Consider the following 26,983-nt stretch of genomic DNA (forward strand, 5'->3'; position numbering starts at 1 on the left):
TATATACATATATATATATATATATATATATATATATATATATATATATATATATATATATATATATATATATATATATATATATATATATATATATATATATATATACATATATATATGTATATATATATATATATATATATATGTGTATACATATATATATATATATATGTATACATATATATATATATATATATATATATATATATATATATATGTATACATATATATATACATATGTATATATATATATGTATATATATATATATATACACATATATATGTAAATATGTATGTATATATATATATATATATATATATTTATGTATATATATATATATATATATATATATATATATATATATATATGTATATATATATATGTATAATATATTTATGTATATATATATATATGTATATATATGTATAATATATATATATATATATATATATATATATATATATATATATATATATATATATATATATATATACACATATATATATATACATACACATACACGCATATACATATGTATATATGTGTGTGTGTATATATATATATATATATATATACACACACACACACAGTACAGGCCAAAAGTTTGGACACACCTTCTCATTTTAATGAGTTTTCTTTATTTTCATGACTACTTACATTGTAGATTGTTACTGAAGGCATCAAAACTATGACACCTGTGAAGGGAAAACCATTTCAGGTGACTGCCTCTTGAAGCTCATCGAGAGAATGCCAAGAGTGCAAAAAAGTAATCAGAGCAAAGCGTGTTTATGTCCTTTTTATGTTGAGCTGTTTAAAAAAAGCATACATTAAAGCAAACTAAATGTCCAGTCATGGTAATAAAAACTTTAAAATGATCTGTCTTGGGTGCATTTATCAATGACGAAAAAGTATATTAATCACAATTAATTGTGCATTGACTTTGATCAAATTGCGATTAATTGTGATTAAATATTTTAATCGTTTGACAGTCCTAATAAATATATTCATGAAGATATAAAAAACTGTTTTAATCCTACATTTATACAATTAATTTCCTGGGGACGATGTGGTGAATGGCCCAAATGCAAAGTGCCACATTATCCTCTGACTTCTGTAAATTGGGTTTTTTACAATTCTTCACTTGCCAACTGGATGATTTCTTTGGCTTCTTTCTTGACCCCCCTTTGCAAAGTTTTGTTGGCAACAACATGAAGCCTGCCTGCCTCGTGCTTTTCCACTTGGCAGACGTAATGAAGATAGCAAGATAGAGGGAGAAGGTGAATAAAAGCATGGTTGTAATGAGCGCACCAAGTTTGCACTTGTTTCTTCATCCCAAAAAAAACGGGTGAAGGCAGAGGCGGGGAAATTTGGGTCGTGTGTTTGCGTCCGCACACGCGCGTGTGTATTTATGTGTGTGCCTAGATGCACGCTCTGAAGTTAAACGTAATGTTTGCACTCTTATTAGTCTAAGCTGGGGGTCTGTAAAGTGTGCTGATGGCTAATAACAAGGTGTAGTTCTCTCCGCTTGTCAGCTTAAAGTCTATGAAGACTTCTAGATGCATGGTGGACTTTCATCTCAGACAGGAGCGCTGCAATTGCACTGTACACAAAGGCCCAGGTGTCTGCAAGGTGTGTGTGTGTTTAATGGAGGGCTGAAAGATAAGGCACCTAATAGTATCTGGCATATGGCATCTGAAAGGAAAATGTTCAGACAGTTACTTTCTTTGCAAGCACTGATAACATTGTTGGTTGTCTAGGTCGCTAGCGGTAGGCCACACGTCGCTGGGAACACAACCCATCCTCTGCAGTAGCATCCCAGGGCTGGTTCCCAAACAGCTGCGCTTTTGCCGGAACTACGTGGAGATCATGCCCAGCGTGGCAGAAGGAGTGAAAATCGGCATCCAGGAGTGTCAACACCAGTTCAGAGGGCGACGCTGGAACTGCACGACCGTCAACGACAACCTGGCTATCTTTGGGCCAGTGCTGGATAAAGGTAATGTTTTTGTTTTACTTCTGTGGTTTTGTTCCGATCATCCTGGGCCAGGGGGCAGCACCAATATCTGACCCAACGTTGCCGCCGGATACACACATCTTTACATGCATTATTGCATACATTTAGTTAAATCACAAGTACATTAAAAATATTAGGTGTTTGACTTTTTATAGATGGGATTCAAATATCAAGATAAACACCCCTAAATACTGTTTTAAGTTTACAAAAATGTGCCAGCAAATGTAATATTAAATAGCCAGAAAATGATTTTAATTATTCATACAATAATTTTTCACTTAAATATGGTTACTTCAGAGCCTAGACATTATCTGATTCACGTATAATGATCATCTGTGGATAAAATTAATCACACTATTACTATTATGATTATGTTATTAGTGCATCTTCCTGGGAGTCGAAAGGGAACTTCTTTTTTTTTTGCCTATCATTCACAATCCTTATGTAAGACAAGAATACATATGTTTTCCCTTTTTTATGAATTCCAATTAGTGAATAAATACGATCAAATGTCCGCTTACTATGGAGCCTGTGGGGGTGGCTCTATTCTGCCAAAAAAGCGCAGAAAAAAACCCCCACCCAAACACCTCCATTAACATTTTATATATGTATATATGTAATGTCGTAACAGGTAACCGATTTATAAATACATTTAATATTTACGTATTTTGATATTTATATGGCGGCACATTGATTTCATAGACGCATCACGTTTTTACTTTTTCCTTCGACATCACTGATTATCATACTTGCCAACCCTCCCGATTTTTCCGGGAGACTCCCGAATTTCAGTTCCCCTCCCGAAAATCTCCCGGGGAAACCATTCTCCCGAATTTCTCCCGATTTTCACCCGGACAATAATATTGAGGGCGTGCCGTGATGGCACTGCCTTTAGCGTCCTCTCCAACCTGTCGTCGCGTCCGCTTTTTCCATACAAACAGCGTGCCGGCCGAGTCACATGTTGTATGCGGCTTCTGCAGACACGTGACTGCAAGACATACTTGGTCAACAGCCGTACAGGTCACACTGAGGGTGGCCGTATAAACAACTTTAACACTGTTTCAAATATGCGCCACACTGTGAACCCACACCAAACAAGAATGACAAACACATTTCGGGAGAACATCCGCACCCTAACACAACATAAACACAACAGAACAAATACCCAGAATCCCTTGTAGCCCCAACTCTTCCGGGCTACAATATACACCCCCGCTACCACCAAACCCCGAACCCCCACACCTCAACCCCGCCCCCCGCCCCCATCTCTCGAATTTGGAGGTCTCAAGGTTGGCAAGTATGCTGATTATTACTCACTACAGATTTCATGAGAGCCAACAAACTCAACAAAACATCACTTACTGTACAATGTCTGCTGTCACTGGGATGCCGACAGATAGGATTTTAATATAGTCCTGTTTACATGAACAATGACTCATAATCCTGGTGAAGTAAAAAGGAGGGTGGAACCAAGCGCAGACCAAGCGACTTTTCGTGTCTTTCTCTACATTCCTGGGTCTAAATTGGCCGTCAAAGTTGACCACTTTGTCGGATGATCTCCTCATCCTTCTATCAAGGTGCGAGGCATTATTTATGAGCTACAATAAACTTTCATCAACTCCAAGGCGAGAAAGCAGCTCACCAGCCGATGATGTCAACATGGCCACAGAAGTTAGTTAGCTCTGTCTTATCACAGTGCCGCTATAGTTTGTCTGCGTTAGCACTTATAATAACAATATTACTAATACTTGGTTAATATTCAAGTTACAAAATGTAAATGGAATGTTGTTGGCTCTTTTAAGATGTTTTTTAGAGGGCTTTATGGGCTTCATTGGCTCAATTGTAAGCTGACTTTTATTGAAAACGTCGTCTTGTCTCTCATAATGATTGTGAACAATAGACAACATTCCCCCCAAAAAGTGCAGTTCCCCATTATGTCTACCCTGTCCTTAAAATCTAGTCCTTTCTAACTTTAATCGAGGGTCTTTGAACGCATCACAGTTATGTGCAAGGAGATGTTAAAGTGAAACTTGGGCATAACTTTCTCCTATGCTGCCACATATATTATATTCTTACCTTTCTTCTGTCACCTCACATCCGTGTTCCAAAATCCAGGTGCGGTGTGTGAATGATTAAAAGTGAGCTTTGATGAGGTTTTGACGTCTGTGTTGAGTGAAGTGCTCCAAGTTAAGTTTGATCGTATCCTGTTGGAACGAACAGTTTCATATTTTTAATAGGGGGTGTAGTTAATCTTAGACATTCTTGATTTGATGTATGCCAAGTTATTATTGAACTTTCATTGGTATGGTAATTTTATGTCAAAATGTATAACGTCCCTTTAATAATTTACATTTTTAAATGGTACAATATCCCCAATAGCCCCCTCCACTTCGACACCACTGTCCTGGCCCATCCTACTGTTTGAGTGATGCCCTCCAGCATGTTGACTAATGTACCAAAAATTATTTCTGGCGCTTTATGACCTCCCAACTGTTGCATGTGATTTCATGGCAACACCGCCTGCATCATTCAAATCCTTACTTAAATAGAACCAAGACTACGCTACGCCTCAAATAACGCATACAATGGAACGGCATTGCTGTCTTGTTGGAAGTTTTCTTTAGGAGGGAATCCCCTGTGATTGTTCTGCTGCGTGTTCCTCTTATACAACACCTCTTATGAAAAATGTTGACTTGCAGTGATGATGAATAACTGCAACTTGCATAATATAATATATAATAAATGTAACTTGCACACAAATGCAACAAAAGTCAAAACTAGTTTAACTTATGTCAACAGCTAGATTTGAAGACTACATTAACATCGGGGGTTAAAACGGTAATAGTAACATTTTAAAACGGAGGCAATACATTAAAAATTGATTGTTGCCATTAATTGGCATCCTTCTAGAACAGGGGTGTCAAAGTCAAGGCCCGCGGGCCGGATCTGAATGATCTATGGTTAATTATCTATGATATTTGATTAGTATTAGAACCGTTCAGACCTGTATCCCATCGAAAATGTGTGGCGCATTATGAAGCGTAAAATACGACAGTGGAGACTGTTGAACGACTAAAGCTCTACATAAAACAAGAATGGGAAAGAATTCCACTTTCAAAGCTTCAACAATTAGTTTCCTCAGTTCCCAATCGTTTATTGAGTGTTGTTAAAAGAAAAGGTGATGTAACACAGTGGTGAACATGCCCTTTCCCAACTACTTTGGCACATGTTGCAGCCATGAAATTCTAAGTTAATTATTATTTGCAAAAAAAAAATTAAGTTTATGAGTTTGAACATCAAATATCTTGTCTTTGTAGTGCATTCAATTGAATATGGGTTAAAAAGGATTTGTAAATCATTGTATTCCGTTTATATTTACATCTAACACAATTTCCCAACTCATATGGAAACGGGGTTTGTATAAACATATTGCTGTTTGAGCAACTAAGGCAGTGCTATTCAACTGGCGGCCCAAAGGCCAAATCCAGGCTGGGTATGACACCATTCCTGTCCCCAGGTTCAGTTAAAAACTTGGGAGACAAACATTTTTGCAGCAAATTCCCAAAAACACTCGAGTTCTCCTGGTGAATAAAGGAACTTGAACCAACTGTAAACACATTAGCTGATTCTTGTACTGACATTTCAACCTTTCTAACAAACGGAACTCTGGGGTCAAAAGTTGGGATTTACATAACAGACGCGTTTCTCAAGGCACCCCTTTAAGTCCTCTCCTTTTTGGTGGTTACATTTTTTTTGGTAATGTGATTTTTGTAACTAAGGTTTTGCTGTAGCTTGTTTACTTCAGTAGTTATTTGTTCAACTTTTTTAGGTATACTAGTGCTGTTCTGCAAGGTTCCATTTTAGGTCCTTTCTTTTTCATCATTTGGGCTATTTAACTGGTGAGAGACTCACATTTCTGCAGCAGATTCTTAAAAGCACTAGCGTGCTGTCATAGAGATGATCTTTGACTAGCTTTTTTGCAGAAGGCCCTTTTAAAAAAGCAGAGTGCTCCTGTTACTCTGACAAAATAGATAGACCAAAATCAGATTTCTACTATAGAGATGCTGGTTCTCCGGAATATATAAAATAAGACTATTAGTGAAGGAAGAAGTCCGGCCCTCCTGTCCTTAGCTTTCTGTAAATGTGACCCCCAAAACAATTTAATTGAATATACATGAATTAAGCTATTCAATTGAATCTACAATCTGTGCTTGCTCTATACTCAGAGGAATACATGACAGAGGTGTTTTTATGGTCTGTTCAAGGACCGCTGAACTGAGTAGGATAACACAATGCCCGCCAGAAGTAATAAATGATAATATATAGAATAGAATAGAAAGTACTTTATGGATCCCTGGGGGAAATTCAGCACCACAGTTCGCTCACAATAGACAATAATAATAATAAATAATATAATATATATAATATATTATATATATAATATATAAATAATATAAATATATTCTACATATAAGTGTCTACATATATTTTATTTTATTTAAATACATCTTAAAGTGCCACTGTATGAAATGTTTAAAACTATAAAAGCTTAGCCTTTAAAACAGATAAAATACTAAGACTAGTCGGCGGCGTGGCTCGGTTGGTAGAGCGACCTTGCCAGCAACTTGAGTGTTCCAGGTTCGATTCCCGCTACCGCTATCTTAGTCTATGCTGTTGTGTCTTTGGGCAAGACACTTTACCACCCACACTGGTTTAATGTAGCTCAAAGGGGAACTGCACTCCATCCATCCATCCATCTTCTTCCGCTTATCCGAGGTCGGGTCGCGGGGGCCGCAGCCTAAGCAGGGAAGCCCAGACTTTCCTCTCCCCGGCCACTTCATCCAGCACTTTCCAGGGTATCCCGAGGCGTTCCCAGGCCAGCCGGGAGACATAGTCTTCCCAACGTGTCCTGGGTCTTCCCCGTGGCCTCCTATCGGTCGGACGTGCCCTAAACACCTCCCTCGGGAGGCGTTCGGGTGGCATTCTGACCAGATGCCCGAACCACCTCATCTGGCTCCTCTCCATGTGGAGTAGCAGCGGCTTTACTTTGAGCTCCCCCTGGATGGCAGAGCTTCTAACCCTATCTCTAAGGGAGAGACCCTCCAACGTAGATCGACCGGTAAATTGAGAGCTTTGCCTTCCGGCTCAGCTCCTTCTTCACCACAACGGATCGATACAGCGTCCGCATTACTGAAGATGCCGCACCGATCCGCCTGTCGATCTCACGATCCACTCTTCCCTCACTCGTGAACAAGACTCCGAGGTACTTGAACTCCTCCACTTATGGCAGGGTCTCCTCCCCAACCCGGAGATGGCACTCCACCCTTTTCCGGGCGAGAACCATGGACTCGGACTTGGAGGTGCTGATTCTCATCCCAGTCGCTTCACACTCTGCTGCGAACCGATCCAGTGAGAGCTGAAGATCCTGGCCAGATGAAGCCATCAGGACCACATCATCTGCAAAAAGCAGAGACCTAATCCTGCAGCCACCAAACCGGATCCCCCCAACCCCCTGACTGCACCTAGAAATTCTGTCCATAAAAGTTATGAACAGAATCGGTGACAAAGGGCAGCCTTGGCAGAGTCCAACCCTCACTGGAAACGTGTCCGACTTACTGCCGGCAATGCGGACCAAGCTCTGACACTGATCGTACAGGGAGCGGACCGCCACAATCAGACAGTCCGATATCCCATACTCTCTGAGCACTCCACACAGGACTTCCCGAACTGCACTGTTTTTGGAATTTTGCCCATCGTTCACAATCACTATGAGAGACAAGAACACATATCTTTTTTTTTTACGATTTTAAAGATGATAAAAAACGCTTGAAAGATTGGGCTAATGGGAGTCACCGTTGTAGCCTTCAAAACCCTCTAAAACAACTTCAAAACTCTCCAGAAATGTTTTATATGCACACTGCAAGTCTATATATAATGTAACAGACACGATCATAACAATATGTAATATGTTCAATATTTACCGTATTTTGATCATTTTAATCATTTCCAGGACTGATTTCTTCCGCGCATTTATTTCTGTTTCCACAGCAGCGCACGTCTGACTTCTGCCAACAAATGTTTGTTCCTACTTCCGTAATCAAACACGAGTGTGTGTTCTAATCATGGCAGACTTGGTAACAGACAACAAAGACAAATATTTTTGGACAAATGGGGATTTACAACCTTATACTTTTAAAGCTAAATACACTGCTGCTTATAGAAGCCAGCACAAAGGAAGAGTGAGACGTTGGAGCAGACGGAAGCCGGCAGAGTGAGGTGAAAGCAAATTTTGACGCTATAAATTTGGAACTTGGACTCAAGCTTTTTCGACATAAATGGAGTGCTTACCCAGACTCAACAGGAAATTTCCCTGGCCAGCTGGACCAGACTAACAACTGTCCATCGAGTGAGTCACACTTTAATATTGATCACAACACACGCAGCACGCTATGCGTGTCATTACAACTTCAGTACGTACGCTGTCTGGCTAGCTGTGTACAAACAAAACATGAAATGTTGGCTTATACTTTACAGATACTGTAATATGATTGTTCATGTTTTTAAATCAGTACAAATTGGTGTCATATCGCAGTATTGTGCATTACAAACTCAAACGTGTTTCGTGTTGACGTAGAAGTTAGCACATCTCTTGCCGTAGTTAGCTTTTACGGCTAATTCTGTAGCTTGGCGATGTGTTACTGCGCTAGAAAAAGGGTTCCTCGGTGAGTTCCTCTTACAATAATAATGTCGCTACAGCTTAGTAATGAAGTATTGTTGACTGTTTTTGAATGCATTCTTAAAGTGATTTAGAGGTAGAATTGATTACTCCCATTAGCTGCATTGCTAGCCACCTAGAACGAGACGATTTTTATATGTTAGAAAGCTAAAAAAAAAAAAAAACTTGTCTTCTTGTCTCTAAAAATGATTGTGAACGACAGGCAAAATTTAAAATAAAAGTGCAGTTCTCCTTTAAATCGCTTTGAGGTTTCAGAGAAAAGCGCTATATAAATATAATTCACTTCACTAAGACCAAAACACTATCAGTGAAGCATACGAAACACAAAACATGCAAAATAGTGGGCTTTCTAATAGTGTGTCTATTTATTTTAGTTATTTAAAATAAAACATGGTCAAAAGACTTCACTCTGAGCTTTTTGAGCACATTCAACACCCGGCTAATAAGGATAATGGTCAAAATAATTGTCATATCAAATTTTCCTTACGTTTCCTTCCTCCATTGTTTGTTGCAGGTGTACATTTTCTATATAAACATGTTGTGACCATGGCTTCCAATGATTACGTTTGTCGTAGATTGTAACGATGGGTAGCAAAGTTAAACGACAACGTTTCTTGGCGACGGACATTAAATATATGGAGATGTACCATGAATTGATTTACGTGGACCCCGACTTAAACAAGTTGAAAAACTTATTCAGGTGTTACCATTTAGTGGTCAATTGTACGGAATATATACTGTACTGGGTAATCTATTAATAAAAGTTTCAATCAATCAATCAATCAATGTAAACACATTTCAGTTGGTTGTGAGGTTATAAAGGTGTGATATAAACTTCTCCCCCAGCTACCGCAACTTTGACCGAAACATGTTGATGGCGCGGGATAGAGCACCGGTCTTTAATAAACTCCTGAGGAGGTTAGAGGGATTCTCCCTTTGGGGGAGCGAAATGCCACCCCATTTCTCCCCCCTTTTTCCTCCTCCTCAGACCCAAATTGGCAGGGCACAGAGTGGAAAAGGGGAGGCGGCGGAGTGGGCTTCACTAGATCATTTTGATTGGATTAAGGTCAGTGAAGCCCTTAATAATGTGAGAGGTCAAAGTGGCTGGATTAAGTGTCTTTGTCGGAGTGACTTGGGAGCTCCCAGGCCTTTGATAGGGCTTAGTAGGAGAGGGCTTCCATTTCATTGGATTTGATTGATGCTGCTGTTTGTCTGTGCCTCAGCCCTATTGTCCTTACTGGTGTCTGTTTATCTGCAATTCAGACTCTAGTGTGTCCGTTTCCTCCTGCCTCTTTTAGGCCAAAGCTCCGAAAAGGCGAGCTGGACCGTCTTTATAGTTGCCCTCAGGACAACTTTCTGCTATTGTCGTACGACGAGCAAACAGTTTCCATGTTGTCAATCATCTTCTCTCTCTCACTCCACACCCCGAATCACCGCGGCCGTGCCTCCGGGCGGCGTCTGCGTCAGCGCTCATTAATTTGCATTAAGTAAAGTGTCAAAACATGCACTGCAGGAATCTGCCCGCGATGAAAGGCAACAGATAGCTGCGCAGGTGTTCTCAGAGCAGAGGAGATGATCCCAGAGCTGTTTCGGCATTCTTGGTACAGTATTTAAAGAACCGTTGCTTTGTGACTCATTCGGCAGAATTTTAACATTTCATTAAAAGGCAACCATTACAATTTCACAAGTTGCATAGTGTAGTACAGTGTTTTTCAACCACTGTGCCGCGGCACACTAGTGTGCCGTGAGATACAGTCTGGTGTGCCGTGGGAGATTATCTAATTTCACATATTTGGGTTAAAAACATTTTTTGCAAACCAGTAATTATAGTCTGCAAATTATGTGTTGTTGTTGTTGTTGAGTGTCGGCGCTGTCTAGAGCTCGGCAGAGTAACCATGTAATACTCTTCCATATCAGTAGGTGGCAGCCGGTAGCGAATTGAAAAAGGTGTCTAATGCTTAAACCAAAAATAAACAAAAGGTGAGTGCCCTTAAGAAAAGGCATTGAAGCGTAGGGAAGGCTATGCAGAACGAAACTAAAACTGAACTGGCTACAAAGTAAACAAAAACAGAATGCTGGACGACAGCAAAGACTTACTGTGGAGCAAAGACGGCGTCCACAATGTACATCCGAACATGACATGACAATCAACAACGTCCCCACAAAGAAGGATAAAAACAACTGAAATATTCTTGATTGCTAAAGCAAAGTAGATGCGGGAAATATCACTCAAAGGAAGACATGAAACTGCTACAGGAAAATACCAAAACAAGAGAAAAAGCCACCAAAATAGGAGCGCAATACAAGAACTAAAACACTACATACAGGAAAACAGCAAAAAACTCAAAATAAGTCATGGCATGATGTGACAGGTCGTGACAGTACACCTACTTTGAGACAAGAGCTATATTGATGCATGGTTGGTTATGCTTTAAAGTCATATCCAACAATTACGACAATTACTTTTTACTGTCAACTGAGTTTATGATTTCTGCTGGTGGTGTGCCTCCGGATTTTTTCAACGCAAAAAATGTGCCTTGGCTCAAAAAAGGTTGAAAAACACTGGTGTAGTAGATACAGTAATTTAATTGGTTCTGCAAGAACACTAACTCAAAAGTCTTGTAACTCATATCAATATCGCTCATTGAAATTGAGTGAAATTAATTTAATTGGCAGACCAGCGGTGATACGCTCTAACCCCGGGGTGTCAAACCTACGGCCCGCAAACAAGTTTTATCCAACCCGCGTGATGACTTTGCCAAGTATTAAAATGAGCTGCTTTTTTTTTTGAACGAAAGAAACTGCTGTTCTAAATGTGCCCACTGGATGTCATGATAGAGATTCTGTTAGGCAAGCAAACGGTTTACAGTATACCGGGGCCAAGCAAGAGGTACAAAGTAAAGGGTGACTGTGGCTCCTCCTCCTCGACCCACATGAAACTTAAAACCTGCCGTTTTATGTCTTCTGATTTGAACACATCGTCATTTGGCACTTTCGTTGCCCCAAAATGTCTCTGTCAAACACAAGAAAAGTGAACTTAAGCCTTTTCAATAGTTTTTACCTCCGTTTCTTACGGTTTGTTGAGTAAGCACTGGATTGATACGTGGACATGACAAAGGAGCTATTTGATACCTAGAAGAGTTTACACGTGTTTTTTGTTCAATCCCAAAAAGACTGACTTAAAATTTAACCCTGGCTTTGTAGATACACTGAGACAAAGTCCAAGCTCATTGTGTATTTGAAACTGCACCAATTTCCTCAGAATTTAACAAACTAGAAGTGTTTTGTTCTGAGGATTATTTGTGATTTGTAAGGTTTCAGAATGTGGTTGTTCTATTTTTGACCAAAGTAAAACAAAGAAAACAACCTGGAGTTGTCTTTATTTTTAAGTTATCATGCCATGATTTTACCATTCCGGCCCACTAGATTTTCCTCCATGCGGCCCCTGAGCTAAAATGAGTTTGATACCCCTACTCTCACCGGTTCACCAAGTTGGCGAAACACTGAGTTCTTGAACATTCCATTTTGTAACTCAATGAATAGCATCCACTTCATCTTCTCAGCACTTTCCCATGGTTGGAAAACAAAGTTATGTCCATCTGTAGCTACACTCAAAATACGATATAACACGGCGCGATATTCTATAAAATGCGATCGTGCAGTGTACCCTAATTTTTTTTCCTCTAGAGTCAATCGCATTGTTTTTCACCAAATTATCGCGTGGCCTATGAGGGTCGCTGATCAACAAAGGTCCTACGGTGCCGCCTGGATCTACGGTCTCTTCCTTCTCTGCTGTTCCAACGGTGATTAAGATGGGTTGGTCATGCGGCTCATCCAGAGGGTGAGCCGGTTCGCGGAGTCCTCCTCCCACTCCCTTACTGGCGTCAATGCGTTGGCAGAGGACCTCTCTAAACTCTCTGGTCCGCGGCTGGTCGACCTGCGCCAGTGGAACTGAGATTGGTCCACTATTTCCTTCGACCTTGCACAGAACCGCCATACATGGACCGCCAAGGTTCGGGATGTAGTCAGGGCAATGGATAGGGTGGATAGCAGAGGTGGGACCAAGTCATTGCTTTGCAAGTCACAAGTAAGTCTCAAGTCTTTACCCTCAAGTCTCGAGTCAAGTCCCGAGTCAAGACAGGGCAAGTCCGAGTCAAGTCCAAAGTCAAGACTGGAAAGTCTCAAGTCAAGTCCCAAGTCCTGCATTTTGAGTTTCGAGTCCTTTCAAGTCATTTAACCACAGACTAATATATTTACACAGATTGTGTATGCTTTTAAAACGCTGTATTTATTTATTAAAACAAGTGCATTTGAAATTGCAGGGAAAAAGATAGTGCTGACATTGCACTTCAAAATAGCACTATTAACCAGTCATTTTAAACATGTAACTCATTCCTTTACAGAATAAACACATTTGAAAAAAAACAAGTGCAACTGTACTTATTTGCACAAAAGTGTTAGCATTGTATTTCCATGGCATATTGCATTGTAACTAGTTCCACAGCAGTTTCTATCCTGTTCTTACCTTATCTCATTGATCTCATCTCATACTGTATGTGTGTTTATGTGTGCGTACACATGAAAAACAGAACAAATATATGAACATAACAATGAACAGAGTTGTACTTTTTAGATGTCAGGACCCTATGCAATATGTACACATATTCTTAATATAGTATACATTTTAACTGACCTTTATTTGACTATGTTTGTCTTTTTGTAGGTGGCTAAAATACGCGGTGCTGCTGACTGCCGTCTAACGTTACGTTACTGTGTGTGATACATTGACTAACGTAACGTTATGTATAGGTACCTCATGAAACCCTGCTTAAAAAAAAATCACTTGACAAAAAGTATGAATAAGGTAGCAAACTGCAGTGGACGCAACAGATTGCCGTGTTTGCAATGACGTTATAACCATAGACATCTTATAAGTAGACGCAGCATTGGTTGCTGTGACGTGAGCAATTTGGCCGCCATCTTGAAGTGGTGATGAGGAGCCGGCGAGCAGCCGAAACTGACAGATGACAGGTAGAAAACAAAGATGGTGGTGTTCACCGTTTTCCTGCTCAAATGAGCGGACTGTTGAAAATAGGAATCGGGGGATTACTTTTCACAAGTGAGATTTAACATTAACGTACTATTGGTTGTATTTTATGAAAATAATATTACCACAGAGTTGAGAAGGATCAAAGATCTTCAATATTTGTATGTGAAAATCACAAAGAAATCTTCTGGGGGAGGATGACCCCCCTACAGGGGTTTGGTTTACAAACTTTCAGCCCCACCTAAAACAAAATTCACCAGCCGCCACTGATTATGATGCATTCTCATTTTAGGCAAAGTATAAGACAATACTTTCTTAACAGTATAATTGTAACCAGGAATCAGTCTTCAAGTAACAATATTCAAATACTAACATTGTTGGGTTGAACAGAATTTGGTTTTATTCTGAATCCAGTGAAACAGATTGGTGGTTTTAGCTGATATGAAGACTTTCAGGTGTTTATATATGTTTAAGTATTTGGCAGACGCTTTTATCCAAAGCGACTTACATAAAATAATACATATAAAACAATCACTGCAAACATCATTTAAGGGAAGAATGTAATAGAAAATATCAATACAAAGTGTCAAGACAGAATAAACTCTCTGCTGCTGAAGCAACAGAGATACAGTCTATAGGTCCCTAAGATATATAGATATCTAATGTATTCATACATTGTTTATGTAGGATACACACATATGTATATATAACCTAATCATATTGTTTCTTCAATTTAAAAATAGATTACCGTTTTTTTCCCCCTTCTCTGTGATTATATTCCCAGTTTTGATCTCGGACGTCTAGTCATTTATAGTGTATAAGAATATTATATTACTGTTAAGCAAACTATGAATAATAAAACACGCCAAAACATGTGTCTGTTATCATGGCTACACGTATGACAAAAAAGGGGGTGAAAATCAGTCGTATTCAGTGAGGTAAAATGAATTAAATGCGCTGACAGTTCATTGCTCCTGCCAAATTAATTGCACTGAGTGGAGCGGATCACCACTCCAAGATGGCGGCCACGCGCCTCGTCTGCGCCAGTAGGCAGTAGCGCTCGATGCTGCGTCTACTTATAAGATGTCTATGGTTATAACGTTAGCAGTGAGTTTGCAGCCTCACTGATTTAACTACACAGCAAATAAAAGTCACGTTACTTAGCCAATAAACGTTATCTTACATTCAAAACTTACCCTTCTTTGTGCAACTTCAAATGTCGAACGAAGTTGGAAGTTGTTGCGTCTCCGTCTGTAATATTCGAACTGCGTGATTTGCATACCGCAATTCGTTTTTTGTTGACCAAGTCGTAGTTTTTATACCCGAACGAAACCAACTTTAACATAATTGTTTATCACTGGCACGTTGTTGGACAACTCTTGTTCATTGGTTGTCCTGCAATTTGATTGGATGAATGCTGTGTGATGAAAACAACGTATATCTAATTTGATTGGCTGTTGTACTGACAGCACACCAGCTGACAGGAATAACACGCTGATAGACAGACGAAGAAAATGAAAAATACGGAGCGCTCCCAAATAACTTTTTAAGCTTTGGATTTTGGGGAAAGTGGCAAGTCATGTCAAGTCATGTCAAGTCAAAAGGCTCAAGTCCAAGTGAAGTCACAAGTCATTGATGTTAAAGTCTAAGTCGAGTTGCAAGTCTCTTCACATTTTGTCAAGTCGAGTCTAAAGTCATCAAATTCATGACTCGAGTCTGACTCGAGTCCAAGTCATGTGACTCGAGTCCACAGCTCTGGTGGATAGTGCCTGCCCCATTCTTTGAGGTGGGAGCTCAATCCACCATTCACATCACGTTGGGGCACTATCCACCAAGCAGGTTTAGGCATCTGCACATAACTTTTTCGCAAAGTAAAAAATAAGGATTTCTAAGACTAAGATCGGTATTTTATAGACCCCAGTCAGTGTATAAACTAATGCTAGCAAGTAAGACCAGATGTTTTGGTCGAAACTTACGAGACATTTGCTACGACAACTAATGGCGGAGATGCTCGTAACTTAAAGCATAACGATTAGTCAAGAGACAGCTTATCTCAAAACATTCTTAAGTTGAAGAACGACTGTATAGACCAGTGTTTTTCGACCTTTTTTGAGCCAAGGCACATTTTTTGCGTTGAAAAAATCCGGAGGCACACCACCAGCAGAAATCGTTAAAAAACGAAACTCAGTTGACAGTAAAAAGTCGTCGCAATTGTTGGATATGACTTTAAACCATAACCAAGCATGCATCACTATAGCTCTTGTCTCAAAGTAGGTGTACTGTCACCACCTGTCACATCACACCCTGACTTATTTGGAGTTTTTTGCTGTTTTCCTGTGTGTAGTGTTTTAGTTCTTGTCTTGCGCTCCCATTTTGGTGGCTTTTTCTCTTTTTTTGGTATTTTCCTGTAGCAGTTTCATGTCGTCCTTTGAGCGATATTTCCCGCATCTACTTTGTTTTAGCAATCAAGAACATTTCAGTTGTTTTTATCCTTCTTTGTGGGGATATTGTTGATTGTCGTGTCATGTTCGGATGTACATTGTGGACGCCGTCTTTGCTCCGCAGTAAGTCTTTGCTGTCGTCCAGCATTCTGTTTTTGTTTACTTTGTGGCCAGTTCAGTTTTAGTTTCGTTCTGCATAGCCTTCCCTAAGCTTCAATGCCTATTCTTAGGGGCACTCACCTTTTGTTTTATTTTTGGTTTAAGCATTAGACACCTTTTTACCTTCACACTGCCTCCCGCTGTTTCAGACATCTACAAAGCAATTCGCTACCACCTACTGATATGGAAGAGTATTACACGTTTACTCTGCCGAGCTCTAGACAGCACCGACACTCAACAAAACACATCATTTGCGGATTATAATTACTGGTTTGCAAAAAAATATTTTTAACCCAAATAGGTGAAATTATATAATCTCCCACGGCACACCAGACCGTATTTTACGGCACACTAGTGTGCCGCGGCACAGTGGTTGAAAAAGACTGGTATAGACAAAGGTGTGCTTTACCGCTTCTCTGCCTCAAACAATTACAAGTCGGATCAGAATGTCTAACGTGAAGTCTGGATGACAGCGACAAGTCATCAAATTCTGTAAAAAAAAAAAAAATGAAATCGTGCATCCTCATCTTAACCAAAGGCTTGGGTTACGACCTATGACCCGAGATTGAGAAAGTGTAAGTATCTAGGATGAGCTAAAAGAGCGCCGCTTTTCACGAAGCGTATGTCTCACCATGCTGGGGGAGGGACGCTAGCACGCCAGTATATCATTAACTCCCGGCAAGAAAGAAAGAAGGGGTGTGGCAAATGGAGTTGATGGGGGGACTTTAGCCCCGCTCCCTGCTGGGCACAGCTCGGAGCACAATATCTTTGCAACCATGAGATTAAGCAGGAGAAAAAGTGCTTTTCCCCATTCACACGCCCTTTAGATTGTTTTATTAAACCATTTGAATAGGGATTTCCCCGTCTGCCGACAAGCAGGGTCCGGCCAATGCATAGTTCTCTGTTGCTATGACTTAACTTGGTCCCCACTAATCACTAGCCAGGGCAAATTTTATATAAAATATCTGGAGCCATTGTGGGCCTAACGCAGCGTGACAGTGGAGGCACAATAGGGGATTCAACCCCCCAGCAGGTTGTAGGGACCACTTGGCCTGCCGGGGGTTTGGCAAAGTTTGGCGAGGAAGCGCTGTCAGGGGATGCAATGTCGTGAAACGCCATCAATTGGTCTTAAAACCAAGCAGTGGAACTAATGCAGGAGCAGGTGAAATAAATGTTATTGTCGGTGTAATTGGCCTCTAAGGTCAACCCCATGTTGACGCTCCAAATATCTGAAGAAGAATAGAGAGCGCCACCTCACGGGCTTTTACATCTGGATTAAATGGCACTTTTGAACGGAAGGGGCCGTTCGTTTTCTAATAACTCGTAGCTTTACAAGGAACCCACAGATTGCTAACCTTCTCGGAGGTTAAGGTCTTGTTTAATTTGTTTCCCGGCTCTACTCCTTTGCTCATTTTGTCCCCAGATAATCCTCTTTTCCTCACCCCTGAACTCGCTTATCCTCTGTAGCAAGTAACACCTACCCGAGGTGTTCCTCAGGGCAACGTAATGGAGCCACATTTGTCTATGTCGACACACTGGATTTATTTATTAGATCCTTTCATGATAGGATTCCACTTTTTGACAAAAATCCTACAAAACTAAATGACCAATAAAAATCTTGCTTTGACAATTTCAGCGGTAGCTACGTTTTGTGTTTGTTTTTGACGAAACTGTTGACCAGAACTTTGCCCTAGTTTACGTTTGTCTTATTATCGTACGACTAAAAGTTGCATACTACAAGTAAAACTAATATCAACCTCTTTAAAATGTGTTTTGTGTTTGTATTTTTGTTTGTTTGGCTGGACAAATTTACCATAGGGTGCACCGGATTATAAGGCGCACTGGCGATGAGCGGGTCTCGTCAGGTCTATTTTCATACAAAAGGCGCACCGGATTATTGGCAGCATTAAAGGGGTCATCCATCCATCCATTTTCTACCGCTTGTCCCGTTCGGGGACACGGGGGTTGCCGGAGCCTATCTCAGCTACAATCGGGTCATATTATTTTATTTTTTTTCTAAATTGAAAACACTTCCTTGTGGTCTACATAACATGTAATGGTGGTTCTTTGGTCAAAATGTTAAAAATCATCTTCAAGTAGCTTTCTGACAGTCGCTTCAGGATGCGCCATTTTGTGGGCGGTCTTATTTTCGTGGTTCACCTCCGGCAGCGTCTTCTCCCCGTCATCTTTGTTGTAGCGGTGTAGCGTGCAAAGCATACTTGCCAACCTTGAGACCTCCGAATTCGGGAGATGGGGGGGGGGGGTATATTTACAGCTAGAATTCACCAAAAGTCAAGTATTTCATATATATATATATATGTATATATATATATATATATATATATATATATATATAATATATATATATATATTATATATATATATATATATATATTATATATATATATATATATATATATATATATATATATATATATATATATATATATATATATATATATATATATATATATATATATTGTATATATATATGAAATATTTGACTTTCGGTGAATTCTAGCTATTTATATATATATATATATATATATATATATATATATATATATATATATATATATATATATATATATATATATATCCATCCATCCATTTTCTACCGCTTATTCCCATTGGGGTCGCGGGGGGCGCTGGAGCCTATCAATATATATATTATTTGTGAATGTGTGTGTGAATGGGTGAATGTGGAAATACTGTCAAAGCGCTTTGAGTACCTTGAAGGTAGAAAAGCGCTATACAAGTATAACCCATTTATCATTTATTTATTTATTTATTTTATTATATATAAGAAATACTTGACTTTCAGTGAATTCTAGCTATATATATATATATAAAATTTATTTTATTATATATATATATATATATAAATAAGTACTTGAATATATATATATATATATATATATATATATATATATATATATATATATATATATATATATATATATATAAAGTACTTCTTATTTATATATATATAATAATATATATATATATATATATATATATAGCTAGAATTTCAGTGAATTCTAGCTATATATATATATTTATTATATATATATATATATATATATTTATTATGTATATATATATATATTTTATATATATATATATATATATATATATATATATATATATATATATATATATATATATATATATATATATATATATATATATAAATAGGAAGTACTTGAATTTCAGTGTTCATTTATTTACACATATACACACACATAACACTCATCTACTCATTGTTGTACTTGAAAGTGCAATGCTTTGCAGCCAGAAGCACAGCTTGCTGCTTACTAAAAAAAAACAAAAAAAACAACACTTACCTTTCACTATTTGAGCAGCCTTTGTTCTGCCATTTGCGTACTGGCGAACGATCTCTGAATCCGGGAACATATCCTTCACGGATTTGTTGAAGACATCCGCAAATGAATACGGGATGTTGCTTCCAGCTATCAGCATAGCCATCTTTGTCTCGGCATAAGTTACACCCTCCGGTCTCCATTTAGCGAGGTGGCCCATAATACTGGGCTGGGACCGGTGCTGCGCTGCTGCCACCTTGTGCTTCGCTGAACGTTCATGAGTGAGTATATCCGTTCGTCCACCGTGTTCAATGGAGAAGTCTGTTCTACAAAATATACAGGCAGCATACCCCTTCCTCGTCGAACTGTCCTGGATAAACTGAAATTCTTGTTTTCATTCGTTTTGGAACTTACAAGCGTATTTCTTCATCTTACTCGTCGTCGCAGTTGTGCACTCTCTAAAAGCCGTAGATCTTATAACGTGATTGGGCAGGCACGCTGTTTATATCGTGGGAAAGTTCCGGCCGGAAATCGGGAGATTTTCGGGCGAATATTTGACCCGGGAGGTTTTCGGGAGAGGCGCTGAAATTCGGGAGTCTCCCGGAAAATTCGTGAGGGTTGGCAAATATGGTGCATGGTGGAAGAAGTGTCAAAAGATGGAGCTAACTGTTTTAATGACATTTAGACTTTAATTAAATCAATAACGGAGCAGCATCGCCTCATCCGTGGCTCACTAGTGCAACAACAATGGAAATGTGTCCCGTGAAAAACCGTCCGACCGGAACTCTCAAATAACTAAAGTTCCTTGGGTGAATAATGTAAACTAACTACACCGGTATGTTTTAGCGCTTTCATGGCGATTTTACTGACAGATATAAGTAAGAACTTTACACTACTTTATATTACAAATGGCAACAGGGAAGGATGAATGTCCCATAACAAGAAGATAGAGAAAAAGAAGAAGCTTATCGCCTACTGTGACTGACTACAAAGGCAGACGCGCGCACATTTTCAGGACTTATGCAGATCCCAAATACAGATCAGCAGGTACCAGAAGGTAAGAAAAGTCTCTTTAGCATAATATTGCGAAACAAAACGCCATATCATATCTTACCTTATACACACCATAATAATACTCGTATGTTGAAGCACAGTACAATCCATCAAGTGGTGCGGCTTCATAGCTAACCAAAGTTGTACTAAAACATGTTGATAGATTTTAAGCGTCGTGTGTAATGTTCCATATTTTCAATGGAACATATACCATTTTTGTGTTTACTTGAGTCATATTGCAGTCTACATGGATCTCTTATGTGTGACTGCCATCTACTGGTCACAAACTACATGTACCACATAAAATAGCTTCGAGGTCAGTAAGCACAACCAAAATTATTCCGTAAATTAGGCGCACTGCCGAGTTGTGAGAAAATGAAAGGATGTTAAGTGTGCCTTATATTCGGAAGAATATTTACATAATTTCTTATGGGAAAATTTTATTGGGTTTTGTAACATTTGTAACAGATTCCTCCAGAAAAAACCCCCGGTGCGCACTGTATTGTCATTCTCCTCCAGAATTGTCATATAAAACATTCAGTGTACACTTGCTTCTTCTTATGTTTTAAAGATGAACAAAACTTGAAAAGTATATTTCGCTAAATAAGTCTTATTGGTGCATGCAAGTCCAAATCTGGTGTCTCAATTAGCCATTACACTTTAAATGATGTTGATTTTAACAATACCTGGAATAAATGCATGTAAACACAAACATACACTACTGTGTATACAAGCCCACTCAGACTTTGCAGGTTGTTTTATATGTAAGTGTTTGCAAATTTGATTCCAACCCTTACTTCAATTTGATTCACAGCATTAGCACCGATGTCGTCACTTTCTTGAAATAGCTACTTACGTACGTACCTTTGACGTGAGTGCAGAAAGAAGCGAAAAGGTCGGGATGCCTTTTGAAAACTGTCAGCCTAGTAAGCATACAGTAGCAGTGAAGTGGATAGTGGAGGGTGACAGTGGGCCTTTTCTCTTGCGTCATTGTTGTCTAATGCCCTTTAGTCCTGAAACTAGTTGGAACCTGCTGTAAGGGAGGAGCTCCTACTGCCTTTAGCTTTGTACTTAGTCCTTTCTTCTCCTTCCGTCACTCTTGATCTTCAATGGGAACATGCAATCATGCCTCCTTTTTTTTTTTTTTTTTTTTTTTTTTTAAACCGTCATCTAGGCATTTGTACACACCCCCCACCCCCAAAAAAGACCATGTTACTTTCACAAGATAATTTTCCACAGTTCAATTAGCTTAGCTTACAGTCTGATTGCTGCATCAGTGAGTGGCCCCTGCTTTGTGGAGACCATTGCCTAACCTTTAGCAAAGCTTAATTGAGTCTGCTAATGATAGGCCTGTCAGCCGCGTGTCTTCCTCTCATGATGGCTGATGAGTCATCAGTTAAGTACGTCAGGCAAGAGAGACAAAAGCCTCGCTGGTCTTATTCACAGACATGACGATTGATGTCTGGGATGAATGAAAGCGCACACTGGCACCTTTTGCGGCTGCTACCTCACCACTTGGTCCCCACCAGAAATGACCTCTGGGGAAGAAGTTCACTGGCTGAAGAAGTGCAATCTAAGGCCCTGTCTACATTACAGAAACAAATGATTCAGCCTAAGCACCGTCTCAGCCACACTAACCCATCGTTTAAGGTTCCCCTCCTTGGATAATTTTTTACACTGGTAAGTACGCCATGTATTTCTTGAATCTCCGGCTCTTAGCTCTGTATGGACTCATTGATGGTTTATAAACTGAGTTCGGAGAGGAAGTGACGTCAGAAAGAACGCGCCACTGCCAGCTTCATAACAAGCGGTTTCGTAACTTGGAGCTAACCACTAGAAATATGGAGGCAAGTCATCCAGACATGCCCGTGTTTCTCCTTCCTCTACATGTACAGACGCTTGTGGAAATCACACATTATACCCTAAGAGAAGGAAACGATTGCAGCTATTTGGGATACAACACATCTCTGACGGCAAGGGAACTTTCGAATGTCCAGGTCAGCTGTGATTCTACTTACTGAAAAACTTTGTCCATTTGTCGAAGGAGAGACAACGAGAATGCGGGCTCCCGTAGATGTGATAAAAAAGGTAGTGTGTGGTTTGTATTACCTGGCCGATGAAGGAATACTACAGAAATCATTTGGACTGGCAAAGTAGACTGGATCAGTTATTGTCCACCATGTATGTCACAGACTCAACGTCTAGGTCCAGAGTATATAAAGCCACCAAAAACGAATGGCCAATGAAGGTGAAGGCAAAAGAGTGAGGAGTGTTCTGACCAGATATCTAGATCCCTTGATAGATTGATGTAAAATGTTCTTTATCACATTGTTTACTTTCACACGTCCATTAAAGATTTGATTAATTCATGATGGCTCAGGTGTGATTCACTACAATAGGGCCCCACAGCACACTGGATTCCAGTTACCGGTAATTGAAATACCACAACACTGGATATTGTTCAGATAAGTTAAATTTAATTGAAGAACTTGCACACAAAGCAACACTGGAGGTGACTATGGCCCCGTTTACATAAGCCGGATAATGTTATCCAGGGTAAATCCCACCGAACCTTATCCGTGTCCACACACAACAATGCCACCGTTTGAGACTCTCTCCCCCCTCCGTCCGCCGGCGCAACGTGACCTAATACGCATGCACGGAAAATGCACACGTCATAGTCACCTCCAGTGTTGCTTTGTGTGCAAGTTCTTGAATTTAACTTATCTGAACAATATCCAGTGTTGTGGTATTTCAATTAACTGGAATCCAGTGTGCTGTGGGGCCCTATTTTAGTGAATCACACCTGAGCCATCATAAATTAATCAAATCTTTATTAGACACAAACAATGTGATAAAGAACATTTTACATCAATCAATCTAGGGATCTAGATATCTGGTCAGGACACTCCTCACTCTTTTGCCTTCACCTTCATTGGCCATTCGATTTTGGTGACTTTATATACTCTGGACCTAGACGTTGAGTCCGCGACATACATGGTGGACAATAACTGATAGTCTGCTTTGTCAGTCCTTATGCATTCACTGTTTTCTGTAGTTTTCCCTCAACGGCCAAGTCATACTAATGATAAAAAATATGGCGTCACTTCCTCTCCGAACTCAGTTTGTAAACGATCAATGAGTCCATACAAAGCTAAGAGCTGGAGATTCAAGAAATACACGGCGCACTTAGCCGTGTAAAAATTTGTCCGAGGAGGGTGACCTTAAACGATGGTTTAGTGTGGCTGACACGGGGCTTAAGCTAAATAATTATTTGTTTAAGGGGTTATCCAGCTTAGTGTAGACATGGCCTATGACGTGCATACATACTACGTTGCGTTGCGCCGGCGGATGGAGGGGGGAGGGGGTCTTAAACTACGGCATTGTGTGTGTGTATGGATAAGGATATGGTTGGGTGGCATATACCCTGTATAACCTTAGCCGGCTTAGTGTAGAAGCAGCCTAAGATGTATGCCTTTTTATCTGAACAGTCAATGTGGTTAGGAAGAGTTGGGGAAGGTAGGTTGGAAGACTGGGGGATAACGTACTCTGAACAGTAGTGTCTGGGTTTATGCTAGGGTTTGAAATAAGGGTTTTAGAGTTATTGTTACACGTTGTTGGTTAGAATGTTGGTTTATGGTGTTTTTGAAAACAGTCGTTTCTCAACAATGGCCTTTCTAAACACTTTTTGAACACGGCGCCAATGCAGATTGTCACGGTAATGCCACAGATCTCCCCGAAAGTCATTCACCCTCTACTCCGCATCAACCGCAGTGCCTCCGTGTAGCTCTTTGATGAGCCCGTCATGCTTCCGTGTTTAACTCTGCCATCTTCGTGTCGTTACCTTATTCACACAATGAAGGTCCGGGAGGAAAATTTGATTGGCGGATCATGGCGGTGTTAATATCATCACGAATCCTGCGGTGCAAATACAGAGGCAACCGTTCTTTACACGGTGAAAATGTTTGGAACAAGGCCCATTTCAATTGTTTTGTAGAGTCCTTGAGGTTCTCAACGTTCATGACGGATGGGTAACGGATGACCAGATATTGTGTTTGGTATTAACACAGTCTTTGCCAAACTGTGATCTAAACCGGCAATTACGGTTTATGATACTGTAAACTGTGTGTTTGGGTTCATGCTCTGTTTTGAAATTAGTGTTGATTGCTATGATTTGTTTTACAGTTAGGGTTAAAATTTAGGTTTTAAGAATAAGGCAAGTTTTATGGGATTCGGGGATAGAGGTTAAGATTTTAGGGTTTCGTTTTTAGGTTTGGACTCTTGAGTTAAAGGTTTTTTGATTATCGGTAAGAATTTAGTTTGGTAGAGTTCTGGTATGGTTGGTTTTTAGTGTTTGGGAAAGGTGGGTGTAAAAATAAAGGTTATGGTAAGGCCATGGAAGGTTGAAAGTAGGGATGGTGTTAGGATTAGTGTTGGGTTAGGTTAAAGATGTTAGTCATTAAAGTAGGGTTTGGTTAGATTCAGGATTAGGTTTGGGTGAGGATGAAGGTTAAAGATTGAGAGTTGAGGCCGTTTGCTACAAAGAAAGAGACTAATCATTTTTATCCATATCTCCTTCCAGCGACTCGAGAGTCTGCGTTCGTCCACGCCATTGCCTCAGCCGGAGTGGCCTTCGCCGTGACCCGAGCCTGCGCCGACGGTTCCGCCACCATCTGCGGCTGCGACACACGACACAAGGGCCCCCCCGGCGAGGGATGGAAGTGGGGAGGCTGCAGCGAAGATGTGGATTTTGGGAGCATGGTGTCCAGGGAGTTTGCAGACGCCAGGGAGAACCGCCCCGACGCGCGCTCAGCCATGAATCGCCATAACAACGAGGCAGGACGCACGGTGAGATGTCGCCTTTGTCCTTGTGTTGCAGTGTTCCAGTTGACTTTATTTACACGTTACATTTAATTCCAGTCTCTCAACGACAACATCTTTCTCAAGTGCAAGTGTCACGGACTCTCGGGCAGCTGCGAAGTGAAGACGTGCTGGTGGTCTCAGCCGGACTTCAGGGCGATTGGCGACTACATGAAGGATAAATACGACAGCGCCTCAGAGATGGTGGTGGAGAAACACAAGGAGTCCCGCGGCTGGGTGGAGACGCTCAGGCCAAGGTACAACTACTTCAAACCCCCCACGGAGCGCGACCTCGTGTACTACGAAGGCTCGCCCAACTTCTGCGACCCCAACCCTCAGACGGGGTCCTTCGGCACGCGCGACCGCGTCTGCAACCTGACGTCGCACGGCATCGACGGCTGCGACCTGCTGTGTTGCGGCCGAGGCCACAACACGCGGACCGAACGACGCAAAGAGAAGTGCCACTGCATCTTCCACTGGTGCTGCTACGTCAGCTGCCAGGAGTGCGTCAGAGTCTACGACGTGCACACCTGCAAATAGCGTCAGGACTCAGGGACTTTGGACTTCTGTCCACTTTAGTAAGAACTTGAAGAGGAGTTGTGGTGCTAAAAAAAAAAGTTTCAAAAAAGGTATCTTACTGACCCAGAAAGGGTGAATATCAACACCATATTGGTGCTTTTCTTCAATCTTTGTCTTCCATGGATTACATTTCCTAAGAGTTGCAAATTCTATCGAGTCTGAAAACGGTCACATTTAGGACAAAGCTACTGTATCGTCGTCCTCATTAGTGCGTCCACCAACTAACATCAGGACTGCGAGAGCGTCTCCTGAGTGAATGTAGTCTTCAAGTGTTTACAAAGTCCCACATTCTTAGGCTAAACAAGTCAAGCCCTCAACCTGGTGAAACAACGTGGACTTTTACAACCAAAGACGTGTACCAGTAACACCCCCACCCCCTTCCCCCAAGCAAACTTCCTTTTTTTTTTTTTTTTTAAAGACGGTAAAGTCCAGCACTTGTCCATTGAGTCATATGAAGCATGTTGTACTTGTTTTTATCAGTATTATTGACCGTGTCTCACATGACTGGATGACATGCAGTTTTTCTTATTTTGTAAAAAAAATATCCTGCTTACCTTATTTTGAAGGAGTGTTCGGGCCATGCTGAAAAGACCACAATAGTACCCTTACCAGGACAAAAGGATGAAAATATAGTGCTAATGTTAGCAGAAATATGTTCTTGTAATATACTTTTCTTGACAAAAAAAAATACAAAATGCTGTTATATTTCCACTTTATTCTGGTAAAATTATGTTGTGATTAGTACCGTTTTTTCCTTGTTTATTTTTATTATC

General features: G+C 40.2%; 1 protein-coding gene across 1 annotated transcript in view; it reads left to right on the forward strand.

Annotated features, from left to right (window-relative positions):
* LOC133619028 (protein Wnt-3a) overlaps positions 1 to 26,171 on the forward strand; it is a 48,088-nt gene extending 21,917 nt beyond the window's left edge. The window contains exons 2-4 of the mRNA XM_061979892.2: positions 1,759 to 1,994; positions 25,354 to 25,619; positions 25,692 to 26,171. Of these exons, the coding sequence (XP_061835876.1) occupies positions 1,759 to 1,994; positions 25,354 to 25,619; positions 25,692 to 26,171 (982 nt within the window). The remainder of the gene's footprint in view (positions 1 to 1,758; positions 1,995 to 25,353; positions 25,620 to 25,691) is intronic.
* Positions 26,172 to 26,983: the final 812 nt, after the last annotated feature.

The sequence above is a fragment of the Nerophis lumbriciformis genome, linkage group LG19 (assembly GCF_033978685.3).
Source record: "Nerophis lumbriciformis linkage group LG19, RoL_Nlum_v2.1, whole genome shotgun sequence".
In the NCBI taxonomy this organism is placed as follows: Eukaryota; Metazoa; Chordata; class Actinopteri; order Syngnathiformes; family Syngnathidae; genus Nerophis; species Nerophis lumbriciformis.